This window comes from Denticeps clupeoides, chromosome 13 (genome assembly GCF_900700375.1).
Source record: "Denticeps clupeoides chromosome 13, fDenClu1.1, whole genome shotgun sequence".
In the NCBI taxonomy this organism is placed as follows: domain Eukaryota; kingdom Metazoa; phylum Chordata; class Actinopteri; order Clupeiformes; family Denticipitidae; genus Denticeps; species Denticeps clupeoides.
Window position 1 is genome coordinate 20,848,806 of NC_041719.1, and position 17,085 is coordinate 20,865,890.

A 17,085-nucleotide genomic window follows, 5' to 3' on the forward strand; every position below is an offset into this window, starting at 1 on the left:
CACAGCTACTGAAACCACGCCCCGTGACCGGTTATTCTCACGCGCTCTTCTATTTGGAGCTTGTTTTCAGACAAACTTGACACCATTCACCTATTTCATCAGGAGAAACCTTTCATGCTTTACAATGGGAAAGAAAAGAATAGCCCGATATACCTAATGATGCGAATATTTTATGACATGTTGGGTTTATTTTAGGCATAAACTGGATTTAGAGGCTACAGGTGAACCTACATCCAATGAAATCTTTCTCTAATTAACGCGGATAATTGGAGACACACTATTTCAGGTAAGTTATATTTGGTATGGCGGTCATGGGGTTGTTTTCAGAGAGTGGAAGCTGCGGAGGTTTCTCTCAATCCCTGCGCGTCTCTGTCGCGCTATTCCACCTATAAATCACTTATACGTTTGAAATTAAATAGTCTGTGGGCTCTATTAAACTGGATGGATGGAGCCGTCTGGAACCGAATGGACCAGTTTGATCGAGTTCCTGACTGTGAAATGCAGTTTGTTATGCAGCGATGTTTGGATCATAGCTCCGGTAATTAAAAGCGCCCGTTTCGATTATGAAGGTGATCCGTTGTTTTGTCTCTACAACAGTGAATTCTTTTAACTTGATCTCTGGTTTCTGCAAAAACAGCCAGAACGATCTGTTTCAGTCCTTTGCTTGTTTACAGATATGGAGGACACCGGTGAACTTTATGGATCTTCTGCTGGGAATGGATATCCTTTCTGGGCAAATTCACATCAGCATCTGGATTTTGAGGCAGTGGAGTGTTTCAGAAGAAAACTAAAGTACTTCTTCATGAACCCCTGTGAGAAATACAAAGCACGTGGAAGAAAACCATGGAAATTATTTCTGCAAATAATTAAAATAGCCATAATTACGATACAGGTGAGGTACCTGCAAGACATTTTCCGGTGTCTGAAACCGGTGAAAAGCTTATTCAATTAAACAAAGAATTCCACACCTTCTTCTAGCTTGTTTCTTTCGGCCTTAGCAACCAGATGGTTGTCACATTTAAGGAAGAAAATCTGATCACGTTCAAGCACCTCTTCCTGAAAGACTACACAGACAGTCATGCAGACACGTATGCAGTGTACACTCAGGCTGAGGTATATGGACACATTGACTATGTTGTGGACCAGGTACGCAGCTCAGCACCACTCCCACAGTAGCACTTAAATGTAACTGGTCTTTTATTGTCTATTGTTTATAATCTTTCCTGAATAAGTAACTTTTATTGGACATGACCTGTGAGCTGTATGATGAGACTAAGGGAAAATTTGAATCATAATATCATGCAACTGCATGATTTTTATAAATAAAGCCATTTTTCCCCTTTTATTTTTGTTCTGTGAAGTTTTTCCGCTTACAGAACATCACAGTAGGAAACAATGCATATGAAAAAAATGGCCAGACATACACACCCATGGTTATTTGCCAAGAATTCTTCAGAAATGGAAGCATTTCACCCTCAAATGAAACATTTGAAATTGATGGAGAGGTGGACGTTGGTGAGTAATGCATATTGATATTCTTTCTGTAACTGTTCATAACATGCTGATTATTTCATGCAGGGTGTGATTTATTGATTTTAATGTGACATTTTATTTGCTTGCTTGTCAGAGTGCCTTCAGCTTGACCCTGTGCAGAGTCCACCAACTGGGGAGAGAAACCTAGCAAACTTTACCTTGCAATTCAAAAGGTGCACAGTTTTATTTATTTATTTAACTTTGTTTCTCTAAGTACCGTTTGTCCTGCTTGTTCCATTTGAACTTTATTTCTCATTCTTTGATAGGTTGTTGGCAGTTAACATCAATTTTACCTTGAAAGCCATTAACCTGCAGACAGTTGAGTATCACGAGTTACCTGACTGCTATGACTTCAGTATAAAGGTATTTCAGTGCACTGTAAAAAAAAATCTATAGCCTCTCTCACTTTTCATTTTTTTCTGAGCTTGATGTATGCATTTTAACTGTTAACAGATTACCTTTGACAACAGAGCTCACAGTGGAAGAATAAGGATCTACCTGGACAATGATGTTGAGATCAACGAATGCAAGGACTGGAGAGTAACAGGGGCTTGTAACTCACTCCAATTTTTGATACACTTGCTATTTATGCCAGTTATGCCAACACAATTAGTTTAAGAAAAATCTGAATTATAGCAATCTAATCTATGCTGTATTGAGAAATACCTTATGACTTTTGTGTACATCCCTTAATTGTTTTTATTCTTTTGTACCTGCATATAGCTCCAAGGAACATATACTACACCCTGTTCTTTGACAGTGTCATCATTGTGACATGCCTGATATCTCTGATTCTCTGCTCAAGATCAGTCCTCCGTGGAATAAACTTGCAGTTTGTAAGTTTAGTTGGGCTTTTTAGTCTCCGAATCTCAATGTTGTCATTCCATATTACCCCTAATAAATGTATATTTACAGTAGATCAATAGTTTTTTTTCAGCTGTTCTTTGTTTAATTTAGGAGTATGCAGACTTTTTTTTGACCTTCTACAATAAGATTGTCCCTCGGTCTGATCGACTAGAATTTGTGAATGGCTGGTATTTTCTCATCATCGTCAGTGATGCCCTGACCATTGTTGGTTCCATCATAAAAATTGAAATCCATATAAAGGTAAAGTCACATTATTTCTGCTATTTTAAAAAATTTCAAACATGGCAACATTTAAGAAAGGACATCTAATCCCTGAAAGAAGTGGCTCTAGAAGGCATTACAGGTTATCACAATTGATTGCTTTGCCATCCAACAACACAAACCTGAATGTTTATTCAGTACAATGATATTCAACTTGAATATCATTGTACTGAATAAACATTCAGATTTGTGTTGTTGGATGGCAAAGCAATCAGTTTTTGATGACATGAAAAAGGGTAACAATTTTAAGACCCTGTACTTCTAAAGGCACTATTTTCAGCAGTTGTTTGCAAAGCGCTTGTTTTGTAGTGTAGGGTGTGTAAATAGGTATAAGAAGAATATAAGAAGAATTCTGTTTCTGAGGCTACCACTAGTTAACAAGCTCCACACTTCACTGAAAATAAATTAATTATAATAATACTTGATTGGATTTATGACTGCATGTTTTATCCTCAGGATGTGACTACTTATGACATCTGCAGCATCTTGTTAGGTACAGGAACAATGCTTGTCTGGATTGGAGTTCTTCGGTACATGGGGTACTTTAGGAAATATAATGTAAGTCACAGCACTGTTTGTACGACCATGTCCCTTTTTTAAATTTAAGGTGGAAATTTGTTCTTCCTCTCTGGCACTTCCAGATACTCATCATCACGCTGAGAGCAGCTTTGCCAAATGTAATTCGCTTCTGCGTCTGTGCTTGTATCATATATTTGGGTTACTGCTTCTGTGGATGGATTGTGCTGGGGCCATACCATGAAAAAGTAAGCCACTTTTTCATTGAGTCATCTCAGAAAATAGTTTGGCTGTGCATTTATAATAGTTTTTTTTCCCTGCCCTTTCAGTTTCGAACCCTGAACATTGCGTCAGAGTCCTTGTTTTCCTTGCTCAACGGTGATGACATGTTTGCCACTTTTAAAAACATGAGCCAGAAGAACTATGTTGTGTGGCTGTACAGTCGCCTTTACCTCTATACCTTCGTTTCCCTTTTCATCTACATGGTGCTGAGTCTTTTCATCACACTCATCACAGACACCTATGAGACCATTAAGGTATGTAAAAAGTTTAGTGCTGAAATGACTGGCATGCAGTGTCAATGGATTATATCCTTGCTATGATGCAGTTTGAACTGGTCACATTTGCCGATGTATCTTTATTTAGCAGCAGCAAAAAGACTGTACTCCGGTCTCTGAACTTCATGCATTTATATCAGAATGTAAGGACCTGCCCAACTCTGGCCGCTACCGTGTGGACCGAAAACCTACTGCCTGTCTCTTCTGCTGTATTCCACAGTGAGTGCACTCAAATCGCAGCAGGGCAAACAGTAATGAACAGACTATATTTTGGGGGTTGAAAGACACGTTTTATCCACTTAGTAAAATTTCTCTCCTTATCCTTTAGTCAGAAATTGGAGGGGAGGAAAGACTCTTATTTTCATTTCTTGTATGTTACAGGCAGGAAATTTCACATGAAAGGTTGCAGCAATAGCTTCTGTCATCAGCATTGCCTTCTACACTGCGTCATCTTGGAGCAAGTCATGCTGAAAGCAATAACCTTACCTTGAATGTACTGCATGTATACAAGATTAACTAAATATGTTTGGATGAAAATAATAAAATGAAATGTTTGCTGTATTTTGAATGACACCTTGTATGGCTTCCATTGTTGTCAGGGAATATGTCAGGACAAGGAAGAATACAAATTGGAGAGCATTGTAAATGGCAGTATTGTTTTATCTAGGGCAAGCGTCTCTTACCTGTTTCAGTAATCCACACATTGTACAGGTCCAAGACTTTAAGCGTTTTATCCAGGAAAAGATTCTCATTACAATAGTATTAGTTTCAAAATTCCCAAATAAATCACATTATCCATAAATATATTTCTTGGTTCAGCAACAAATGTAACAAGATTCACAAATATAATTTAAGGGTCACAAATAAATCTAACACATTCACAAATTAATTTCTTAACTCAAAACTGATTCATGTCAGTTCAGTTACATTATTCACAAACCGATAAACCTGCATTTTATAAGCCACTGTATATATTTGTGAATTTTTGAAAGTTTGATTAATGGTGACAACATTGTGCTACTTTTGCACATTGTCATGGTCTCTTGGAAGGAATTGAGAAAAAACAAGTTTCATAAAGTGAATCGTGAAGTCACTGTGCTGCTGCTGAATTGTAAGTTTCCATGCTCGCTCATATCACTCATGTCCGTTGGTCACATGTCAGCACAGGCTAACTACAAAATCTTTACAACCCAAAGAAAAGGGAAGTTCAAGCTCAGATGTCTGCTATGAGTGTCCATAACCAGACTATCACTTTTATATCATAAATGGTATAAACTGGACACACAATTGTTTTATTTGATTATTATCCAGCGCTTTGTGTCTGAATACAATTGAACTATGAGTATTTTCATTTGTTTAGTTGAACATAGTCATAAGTTTGAAAGTCGGGGAAAATGATCCAGGTCCAGTTGTTACCGAAAAGGTGGCTACCTTAACTGGTGACTTGCGTGTGCACGTTTGTTTCCTGCGGATGTTGATTGAAGCTGATGAGTCAATTTCTTAAATCGACCAAAGTCAGACACAAACGAATATGTACAGTGGTTTGTAAATGCAGGTTTATCAGTTTGTGTATAAATGTAACTGACATTTGTTCATCACGTGAATTTGCATTTGTGAATGGTGTTGCATTTATTTGTAAGTCATAAATTTATATTTCTGAATCTTGTTACATTTGATGAGTCAAGAAATATATTTGTTTATGAATTTTAAAACCATATATTATTGCTTAAGGCTAGACTATTAGTATTCTCAGGTATTTAAGCAAGCAGTTATCACTGATTAAAGTGAGAATTTAGAGGTGAGGCTTAGGCTCAAAAATGCAAGGTCTATCCGCTACCTATCCTTGTTCTCATTGGTTCATGTGTGTGCTCTAGATTATTAAGAATTCAGGGGCAACTGCTCAATTGGGATAACATTTGCTATTACATCGGTCACTTCTCAAAGAAGGCTCAAACTGGGAGAGGTGGGGTGTGGGGATCCTGCTATGCAGAGCCTGGTGCTTCACACCATTGTCTCCTCTACACCTCAATATTTCCTTCTTCTGAATTCCATGATGTTACTATTTCTCTATCATTGTTGTCTGCTGAACCCATTGAACTCTACTCTAGTGTCTAGTAGACACTATTCTTAGCAAGTCCCCCATTAATCCACCATGGAGATTTCAACCTTCCTCAGGACATGCTCCAGTCCTCTGGTCTTTGTCCTCTTCTCCACTGCTTCAATCTGACTAGCAACAACTGGTCTTTGACTCACAAAAAAGGGAAATATCTTAGACCTTGTCTTCAGTCGCCCATCTTGATCTACAGACTTTATTACCACCAAACTACATGTCTCAGACCACTTCTTTCTCTCCTTCTGTATTACCTTGCCCTCTCCACCAAAAGCCATCACCACCTCACTCGATCACCACTCGATCTCAAGACGGTCTCTAACTCTTCAGTTGCTTTGCATGCCAATCCCAAATCCTTCTCCTTCCTTCTGCCACAGACACTAATTAATTTCTTTCATCTATCATTACAACCCAAGAGGACGTCTACTCCTTGGCTCTATAATGCAATATGTAGTAATCATAAGGTAAGCAGCAGAAAGGAGATGGAAAAATTGAACACCATTTGGCAGTCATTTATCACAGATCCACCTGAAGTTAATATTCCCACAGATTCCCTATTCTCATTGGATCACTTCTCTGCCTTGACATCAGATGAGATCCTACAACTAATCACTTTATCCAAACCAAACATCTGTTCACTGGATCCAGTTCCTTCTACAATGCTTCAATCTATCTCTCATGACCTCCTCCCATAACAGATGTCCATAACATCTGTTCTCATCCAAACAGTCTTCAAAAAGGCTAGAATCATCCCAATTCTTAAGAAATTTTCCACCAATCCATCTGATTTTTCCAGTTATAGACCAGTCTCTCTCCTTTTCTTTCAAAAATCCCAGAGCTTAGCATCTATAATTACCTCTCTATCTTCCTTACCCAGACAACCTTCAGAACCTAAATTCAGAACCCAAATTCAATTAACCTCTTACTAACCAACTAACCAATTAACCTTGGGGGGCAGAGGTGGCCTAGCGGTTAAGGAAGAGGCCCCAGAAGGTTGATGCCTGGTCAGAGCTCCCCTTTCACACTGTGTTTTACCAAGGGTGATTAGTTAAAAGCAGAGGACACACAACATAGCCTCAAAGAAAAGAGCCAGGATCACCTATCTATGGATCAGTTCTGTCCTCCATCTTCTAAACCCACAATGACTTCTCCCCCTGCTCCCTGACTCTCCGATACATTGTGCAGAAATCGAAGAGTACTTCGAGCAGCGGAAAATACATGAAATCAAAACTTGACTCAGACCTACTGTATTACCAGAATCTTCTACGCAAAATTTCCACTAACCTTAGTACTGCTAAAACTACTTTCTACAAGGCAAAACTGGAAGCCTCTGCCCACAACCCTCAAAAACTCCACAACAACTTCTTATCCCTACTCAACCCTCCGACTCCCCTGGCCCATCTTCCCTAACTGCTGATGATTTTGCCAACTTCTCACAGGGAAGATTGAAAAAATCTGTGAGACATTCTCCACCACAAAATCTACTCTACCCTCTTAAATCAGTTTTCTAAGCTCACATCAGATTAAATCATTCAGATAATATCTACAGGCAATCCAACCACCTGTCCACTAGATCCAATCCCTTCTGCAATGCTCCAAACCATCTCCCCTGACCTCATCCCATTCATTGCTTATATCAGCCAGGGTTCTTCCAATCCTGAAGAAACCCACCGCTGATCCTACAGACAAACAATTACCGACCAGTTTCTCTCCTCTCATTTCTTTCTAAAATCCTTGAGCAGTGTGTCTAAAATCAGCTATCACTCCATCTGTTACAGAATAACCTCCTGGGTCCAGAACAGCTCATTCTACTGAGACTGCCCTTCTGGCTGTTTCTGAGAAGCTACATGAGGCCAGATTGGCAAAACAGTCATAAATTCTTGTTCTCCTTGACCTCTCTGCAGCATTTGACACCACAAGACTCTCTTGTCTATCCTGAAGAGGCTTGGAAATCAGGGTTCAGCATAGCAGTGGTTTGCTTGCTACCTTGATGAGCAATCTTACCAAGTGACTTGGAAAGGATCCACCTCTACCTCATGTAGACTGGTGTTCCTCAAGTGCTAGGTTCTCTCCTTTTCTCCCTCTACACAAGATCACTTTGTGAGGTCATTTCCTCACATGGATTATCCTCCCACTGCTATGCCAACTACACACAACTCATCTTCTCTTTTCCTCCCTCTGATCTTCATGCTGCTTCCAAAATCTCTGCATGTTTAACTGACCTCATCTTGGGCAGCCCATCACATCAAACTCAATACCACCAAAACTGAATTAATATACATTTCAGCAGATTCTTCACCACATCAGGATCTTGCTATTTACGTAACCTTGGAGTAACAATAGACAACCAACTCTCCTTCTCGACACACATCAGCCTTTCCCGTTCATGTAGATTCCTTCTCTACAATATCAGACAGATTATATTTGTCACTTATTTGTCAACACAGGCCACCCACTGGTTCAGTCCCACTGGTTCAGTCCATAGTGATCTCATGACTGGATTACTGTAACTCCCTTCTAGCTGGTGTACCTCTATGTACCATCCGACCTCTACAACTCATGCAAAAACGGCAACTCAAATTCCTCTTTGGAGAATAAATTAACTTGTAACCTTCTTATTGTCTGACTTATAAATAGAAACTACAACAGAGTCAATAAAAAGATTGTATTCAGAGTTGGGGGTCCTAGTGAACCAGAACTGATCACTTCATTGATTGTAACATGAATGCACGTTGTAAGTCGCTCTGGATAAGGGTGTCAAATGCCTTAAATGTAAATGTAGGAGCATGCTCACATTTTTGCATTGCAATGAAAAGTGTCTGAACAAAGGTAGTGAGAGGGAGTAAGTGTGTGTGTGAGTGTGTGCGTCTGCAGTGTACTGTAGAGAACAAGTTCTGACATTCAAACAAATCCTGTCAGATTTAAAAAAAACATTTTTAAATGAAAATTTTTATTGTTCTAGCAGCTCAGGTAGCACTTTTTAAAAAAAAAAAGTCTATATAAAGCATAAATGTGTGATTTTTGTGTTATTCGATTTTAAGTTTATCATTATTATAACAGCTCAAGCAACATTTTTGTGCATTTTCTAAAGATTTTAGTTCTGTTTTTGAATAAAGGGTTGGAAATAAATGCATTTATTCATTTATTTATTTATTTTAAATAAATAAATAAATAAATAAAATAGCCAGATTAATCGATTATTAAAATAAACATTAGTAGCAGCCCTAGACATGAGGGTATTGAGAAGCATTTCACTAATGCTTCATTAATGCTTTGATTCAGTCAGTTTACCTAACTTTGCAATTATAGGCAAATATTGCCTTAGGGGGATAACTAAAAATCAGGCAACACCATCTAATTGGAAATGGTCATGTCCTAAATAATACATTTACATTTACAGCATTTATCAGACGCATTTATCCAGAGCGACTTACATCAGTAGTTACAGGGAAAGCCACTGGAGCAATTTAGGGTTAAGTGTCTTGCTCAGGGACACAATGATAGTAAGTGGGAATTGAACCTGGGTCTTCTGGTTCATAGACGAGTGTGTTACCCACTAGGCTACTTCCAATACTTCACTAATTCTAAATCCGATTTTATAAAAATGAATCTAATAAGGAAACCAATCCATAGGCCTACTGAGACCCCATCTTCTTAAATCATCGTTAGGGAAGGCTTTTGTTAACTAATCAATTATTGTAAATAAATGCCTTATTGTAAGCATACCTCCCCTCAACTAGATTCCACATGACACTATTATGGTGTGTGTATTAATGGGTGTATTGAACGAGTTATTGGGGGCTATTGGTATTTGTTTTAGGCCACACCGTATTTAAGAGGTATGTCAGGCCTGCTTTGGTAGTCTGGTGAGATGGGAAATTTGAATGGAGGAGGATTCTAAACAAAGGGATCATTGAAAGGGATTAATCATTTGAACACTTCTTTACAATATTACACAGAAATAAAGCAGTTTACATACTTGTATTTGGTTGGGTAAACAACAAAAAAAAGACCTAGGAAGCCCCCTTTTGTACCATCTAGAGGCCTGAAGGGGCACTACATGAGCATTGTGTCCCAATAAGCAAAAGCATGAAACAGGATCGGACTTGTAAGACTGTTCAGTTCCCATCACAAAAGCAAAGAATCAGTGTGCGAGGTGCAGTGCAGGGTATAATAAGGGCTCTGAGGTGCTACCCCATGTTTGGCTTTGTAGGCCAGCATCAGTATTTTGAATCTGATGCAGGCAGCAACTGGGAGCATAGCAGTGAGGTGGTAGTGTACACACAGCACCCCATATTCATTGAAAAACACATTTTTGCAGATTTTGTAACAAAGAAAAACTGAAATATCACCTAAGTATTCAGACCCTTTGCTGCGACTCTCATATATTTAACTCTCATATATTTTAATCCCTAAATGAAAGATGTTTGGGACAACCTGAAACCCTTCCTAGAGCTGGCCATCCGACCAAACTTGGCTATCAGGGGAGAAGAGCCTTGGTGAGAGAGGTAAAGAACCCAAAGATCACTGTGGCTGAGCTCCAGAGATGCAGTCGGGAGATGGGAGAAATTTGCAGAAAATCATCCATTCCTGCAGCCCTCCACTAGTCAGGGCTTTATGGCAGAGTGGCGCAATAGAAGCCTATCCTAAGTGCAAGACACACAAAAGCCCACATGGAGTTTGCTAAAAATAACCTGATGGAAATAAGATTCCCTAATCTGATGAGACCAAGATAGAACACTCTCTTTACTTGTGTAATCAAGAGTGGGATATTATTAATAATTAGGATAAAGCCAACTGTGTAAACAACATCATTTTAAGGACTTGTGTTTTACTCTAGCAGAGAGATCTCCTAGCAAAGTTCCTTCAAAAAAGGGAAACTGAATTTAATCTTAATGATAATAACAATACCATTAAAGTAACAACTACTATGGAAGTAATTTAGTGCCAAATGTATGTGAATAAAAAAAACAATACATTGCTACAATTTAAACAATAATGTTGTAAGTTTATGTTGTGAAGTTCATGTTAAACTGTAATTGAAGCATGCAATTGAACTCATCATAATCCCTGCATACTTCCCTAACCTACTGCATTAAGTTTCACACTGGAGACTACTGTAGCCACTAATGTCAAAGTACACAGTACAAAAAATGAATGTTTGTTCTAAAGTAAGATGAAGTTGATTTAGATTCATTACTAATAAGGAAAAAACAATAAACTATAGAACTTGTTGGTTTGGGTGCCCATTTTAGAAGTAGCTCAGGGGGCATAATACGTGAGACAAGAGGACCTCCTTAGTTGTTAAGTAAAATCTGCCATACCAGTGATAATCTTCAATCACTCTTTTCCAGTAATATGTAATATGTTACAGTAATATGTCAGTTATGGAGAATGAGATAAGAGATGCTGTGTTGGTGGGATTAGCTGGACAACCAGCAGATAAACTGGCATCAGTCCTGAACAAGCTGGCGACTGTTGAAGTAGAGTGGTAAATTGTGGTAAACGGGTAAATTAATTACATTTTGGTGCTGTGTGGTGATATTAAAGTGAAATTACTTTATTTTCCTTCGAAAAAAAAAACATGCGACATTGAATCTGTTTTATCAACTGACGGATTTTTCCAGTCACTGCAACAACACCTCTTCTGCCATCAAAATATTAAGCCCCTGACCAGACAACAGCTTAAAAGGTTAAAAAGGGGAAGGAAATTGAGGAAAAAACTTCAAGATCACACTGCCTATTAGCTTCAGCAATTTTTAGGAGATGGCACCAAAATTGTAAGTCACCATGGATCCCTCTTGACATTGCTGAAAACTGGAGTGAAACATGTCAATAAAGAAAACAGAAAATGACCTCAAGTTCATCTCTGGAAATAGACAGAGGGCCTGTTACGTCCCTGGACGTATGTGCCCACGTGTTCTGTGTCTGGCTGTGTTTTTGTGTCCTGTCTCTTTTAGGTTGACTTCGTGGGAGGAGTTGAGGTCTACTAGCTCCACCTGCCATTGGTCACCTCCACCTATATAAAGAGACTTCGGATGGTGTTCGGGAGGTCCCCAGGGTCTGCTAGACCCTTACGCTTTTGGGAGGTCCCCAGGGTCCACGGAGATCTGCATGGCGCTCCGTTGGGGATCTCATTCGTGTGTCTTGTTGCTTTGTGTGATAGATCCCTTTGTTGTTAGCCTGTTAGCTGTTAGCCTGTTATGTGCCTTTTTGTTAACTTGTGTGTGTTTGAGTTATCCCCGCTGGATTTTTTAATGTCGGTTAGCTGTGTTGAGTCTGCTGTTTTATTGTACCTGTTAGCTCACTGTGAATTAAAGCACTGTTTGTACGCTTTGTTTGCTGGTGAGTGTGTAACATTGGACATCCTCCTCTCCACACCCTTGTTGCGTTTCTAAGACCCCTAGGAACGTGACAGGGCCAGCTGATCATTTTGGTTGTGTGAAATGGCAGGCCAGTTGTACAACAGAGAATTCGGAAGAAAGAAATTAAAGATATTGTGGACTCGTACAAAATTCCCTTTTTTTTTTACTCGCAGCAAAGCTTTTTCTTGCTTACAGTCGCTGATGGAGAAAGAGAACTGTCACTTTCAAGTACTCCAAGACTAATTGTCCTTGGAAGGGGACACGATGTTCATGTGTAACTTTTGTAGTCCAACCTGTACAGAATTTCAGCAACACAGTGAAGGCTGAGCTTGGAGGGTCAAGTGGTTGTGCTTCCACATCCTAACATGGTGACTTAAATTTCAATCTAGTGTACCACGAAAATACATCCTGCACACTTCATTCAGCAGTTTTTGAACCTAAATATTTTTATGCAAACAAATATTAAATAAACAACACAAAATATTATACTTGTTCACTTAACTAAATTATGTGTAATACTGGATAATTTTATTAAAAATACAGGATCATGAATTATATTTTGTTTGTAATTATGTTCTCTCTATTTACTTTTAGGACATTATTTTAGGAAAATATTCTTGACTGTTTATAGTCACCGCTGCAAATGAAATGTGTTCAGTCACAAGTAGTTTGAACAAGACTGTAACTTTATGGCGCCCCTTTTCCACCAGATGGCGCCACATCACTCTCTTGTCTCCCTGATTAATGTAATTAATGAATGTAATGTGGTTTCTAATTACATTTACATTTACATTTACAGCATTTATCAGACGCCCTTATCCAGAGCGACTTACAATCAGTAGTTACAGGGACAGTCCCCCCCCGGAGCAACTTAGGGTTAAGTGTCTTGCTCAGGGACACAATGGTAGTAAGCGGGACTTGAACCCGGGTCTTCTTGTTCATAGGCGAGTGTGGTACCCCTAGGCTACTACCACCCCAGTTAATTCCCTAATCAGTCGTTGTGATACATAGCTTATTATTCACTTTTTCTGGTTTCCACTACTTCACACCATATTTTTTATAAAGCTGGAAAACACCTTGAGAGGGTCAAACAGAAAGTTTTATTATTGATCTGCAGTTGATACCAGATTAATGTGTGTGTACATTTATTCGTATGGATATTATCTAGTGCTGTCTTATTACCACTTCTCATTTTATTTTTGTTTATTCCATGGTGCGTTTTGTCACGTGACACCGTTCACGTGTCGCTCGGTCATTGTTCTCACTCACCAGAAACACAACTCGGCTCTCCTCAACTGAAGTACCAAGTAAGCCCTTTCACCTGTTCTTGTAATTCATCCTGCTCTCCTCTGTCTTCCTGTCTCACACTGATAACAAGATCGTCCACATTCGTGGGTGTGCAGCACAAGCTGGTTCACGCTCGCCTGCCTCTGTTGCATCACCCTGCACTTACCAACACACGCTCTCTCTTCCCATTCCCTCTTCCCCAGGGTTGTGTGGGTTATGGGTTATATGTTGTTTTCAATTTTATATTTCTTATTTCATTATTATTGTAACAGACAAGCTTGGCAATGGGGAGAGAAGAGATGACGATCCAGCCAAGTAACACTCAAATGCCATTAATTACCTAGAACCTTCAGCACCAAGATCAGGCATAGCGACAGGACAGCAGGAGGGCAACAGAAGTGGCATACACCTAGTATCATACATGACGCTCTCTGCTTGCTTTAACTAACTGTAACATCCAGGCAACAGCCCATTAACTCACCTAACCTTCACCCTAACTCTGGGTTGAACCACCCCAACTCGCCTTAAAAACTTAATGAGAAACGTGATGTTTGCTTAAAACTATTCAGATGAAACACAAAGACATGGTTGAACTGCCAGTGTCTGGCAGTTACAGGATGCACTGGATGACGCAGTCTGGGACATGTTCCGAAACAGCTCCTACGTGCTTTACGGACACGGTTGTGAGTTTCATTGAGAAACTAATGGATGATACTATGCAGAAAATTAGCGTCAAAACGTTTCCCAATCAGAAGCCGTGGGTTTGCGACACTCTGAAATCATCGCCAGCAAAGTGGTGAAGGAGGCGAAGCAGCACTACGTGAAGAAACTAGAGTGACAACTCGAACAGAGTGACTTTAGGAACCTGTGGCAACAGACTATAAAGCACCAACATCCGGTATGACGAACACGGACATGTCTCTGGCAGATGAGCTGAACACATTATTTGCTCGCTTCAAGGCTGCGGCTAAAGACGTTAAAGAGCCTCCGCAGACCAGCTAGCACCTGTGTTCACCAGCAGCTGGTCTCTGGTGAGTTCCCCTGTGGGGAACCTGTGCTCAGTTTGAGGACCTTAGAGGTGTTTTTTCCTATAGACACAGACTGAGGCCTGTCTGTTAGGAAGTCCAAGATCCAGCTGCAGAGTGGAGAGATCATTCCCAGCATGTCCAACTTCATGACAAGCTTCAGAGGGATATCAGTATTGAATGCTGACCTGAAGTCAATAAACAGCATTCTGGCTGTCCTTTTGTCAAGGTGGGAGTGGGTTGTGTGAAGGGCAGATGAGATTACAATGTCTGTGGAGTGGTTTGGCCAGTAGGCGAACTGAAGTAGGTCCAGATTATGTGGGAGTTGGGTCTTCATGTGCCTCAGAACTCACACCCATCATTCTTAATGATGGGTGTGAGTGCTGTGGCTGGAAATCATTGAGGCAGGACTTATTTGGCACTGGGATCCCTGCCTTAAACTGTGCAACGAAGTTGTTGGGCTCATCTGGCAGGGAGGGGTCGCTGCTGCAGGCCTGTTGTGTTGGCTTGTAGCCCGTGATGATCTGGATCCCCTGCCACATGCACTGTGTGTCCTTTGTAGACGTGAAGTGGTTGTTGATTTTCTCTGCATAAGCTCGCTTCGCCTCCTGGCCTGTGACAGGTTGGCTCAGGCTGTAGAATAAGCCTCTTTGTCTTTGGACTGGAAGGCAGAGTCCCTGCTTTTCACCAGGTTGGACATCTTAGCAGAGAAACATCTCCCAGTCTGTGCAGTCATAAAAGTCCTGGAGTATGGAGATAGCCCCCTGGGGCCACGTTCTCATCCCTCTGATTGCTGATCTGAACTGCTTGATGATGGGTCTGTAGGCTGGGGTGAGAAGTATGGAGATGTGGTCTGATTGTCCAAGCTTGTTGACAATCAGACCACATCTCTATACTTCTCACCCCAGCTTAAAGACCTGTAGACATGTAGGAAGCCCAGGCAACAAGCATCCAAAGATTGCCCAGGGCACGGGAGTCCCATCAGGGCTACTACAAGAAAGGGGCAGAAAAGGGCCCGGGGTTTGGGGGTGTCACCTGTCAGCCACCAGACAGAAGAACCAGGAGATCACATGGAGGACCTGTAGGCTCTGCCAGCAGCTGGATTCATCCAGGCAACAAAGCCAAGAGGACCAGGACCCGCCAAGTAGCCCTCGGGAGTGAGTCAGTCTGTGCAGTCAGTCCAGACACTGAGAACCATCAACACACTGGCAGTCGAGGGCAACATTCTCTGACAGGGAGTGATGAGGGGGGGGAATTGGCTCCCTCCCTTGGGGAAGCCTGAGATGTGAGGTAGAGTGCAGGACCTGCCACATACTCATAGACAAGCAAACAACCACAAACACAAGCATAAGTTCCCACTCTCAAATATTTGCACATTCACACGACATGGAGACACACAAAAATAAACACTGTAATAAACACATTCACACTCCCCATACTTACTCTAATCTCCCAGATCCAAGGATCACCACCCTCAGAGGGGCAGTTTACCCTAGGCTCAGGAGATGGTCTGGACCTTCTTCTGGATGTAATTCCGTGTGCCCACCCCCAAGGTCCTTTGTGTATGTATAATGTCAGAGTGTGTAATGAGAATGCCTAAGTTGTGATGAAGTGCAGCTGGCCACGAAGGGACAGAAGAGGAAGTCTCCCCAGCTCGTGTGTGTTGATATAATGGAGCAGGAGGGGGGAGGCATTTAGGGACTGGGAGGAAAGATCAGGGGTGCATAGGCACCTCAACTCCCCCAAATCCACCCAAGCCCATTCCAACTGGAGTCTGTGGTAGCGGTACCACCATGACCCACCGGGCAACAGGCAGTCCACCGGGCCTCACCACAGAGAAAAAACTGCACCCACCCAACATTCAATCAACTCCCAGACTACATCAGACAATAAACACCCAAGTCAATAAACACCTGAATCTCAAAAAGGGTTATTTCAATGTCAACTGGACTTGTTTGGTTCCTTGATAACGTTTCTTCCTTCCATTCCCGAGAGCTTTCTCAGAGCAGAGCACCCTCAGGCCACTCCTAGATCAGTCCTTGAGGGACACAGCCGCCAGGCTAGTAACCTATTTCCACCAACACAGGATCCCCTGCATGATACAACCCCCCTCCAATAGGCACCAGAGCCCCATCCCAGCCAGGACCGCAGCCAGAGTGCCAAACCTCCCTGGAACCCACCCCACACATACATTCCCACTGTGGTGATCAAAGGAGCCCGACGAGATTGACCTGATGTAGCGACAGAGGCAGAGACAGAGGGCGAAGATTTTAGATTAAGGAATTCTAGCACACTTGGTGATATTTGTAATTTGATTTGATTTCCTTTTTACTATAGATTTACTATTTTTATTTATTTGTGTTAATACTATATAATAATATATAATTTATTTATTTGTGTTAATACTATATAATAATATGTTGTTTAACTAATATATTGAATGAAATCAAGTATTTTTCTATGAATATGTGTTCCAAGAATTTACAGCTCTAATTTAAAAACCTTGTCATATTATTGTTTTGTAGTATGTCCGGGCTATTTCCCGATGGGTGTATGTTTGCATG

General features: G+C 40.8%; 1 protein-coding gene across 1 annotated transcript; it reads left to right on the plus strand.

Moving 5' to 3' along the window:
- The first annotated feature begins 36 nt into the window (after window positions 1-36).
- Window positions 37-4,305, plus strand: mcoln3b (mucolipin TRP cation channel 3b). Its single transcript, XM_029000796.1, has 14 exons — window positions 37-286; window positions 675-892; window positions 979-1,146; window positions 1,362-1,515; window positions 1,628-1,706; window positions 1,800-1,896; window positions 1,987-2,086; window positions 2,257-2,369; window positions 2,491-2,640; window positions 3,118-3,219; window positions 3,303-3,425; window positions 3,507-3,713; window positions 3,823-3,953; window positions 4,116-4,305. Exons 2-14 carry the CDS (start codon window positions 677-679, stop codon window positions 4,147-4,149), a joined length of 1,674 nt encoding a protein of 557 aa, XP_028856629.1. The 5' UTR covers window positions 37-286; window positions 675-676; the 3' UTR covers window positions 4,150-4,305.
- The last annotated feature ends 12,780 nt before the right edge of the window (window positions 4,306-17,085 follow it).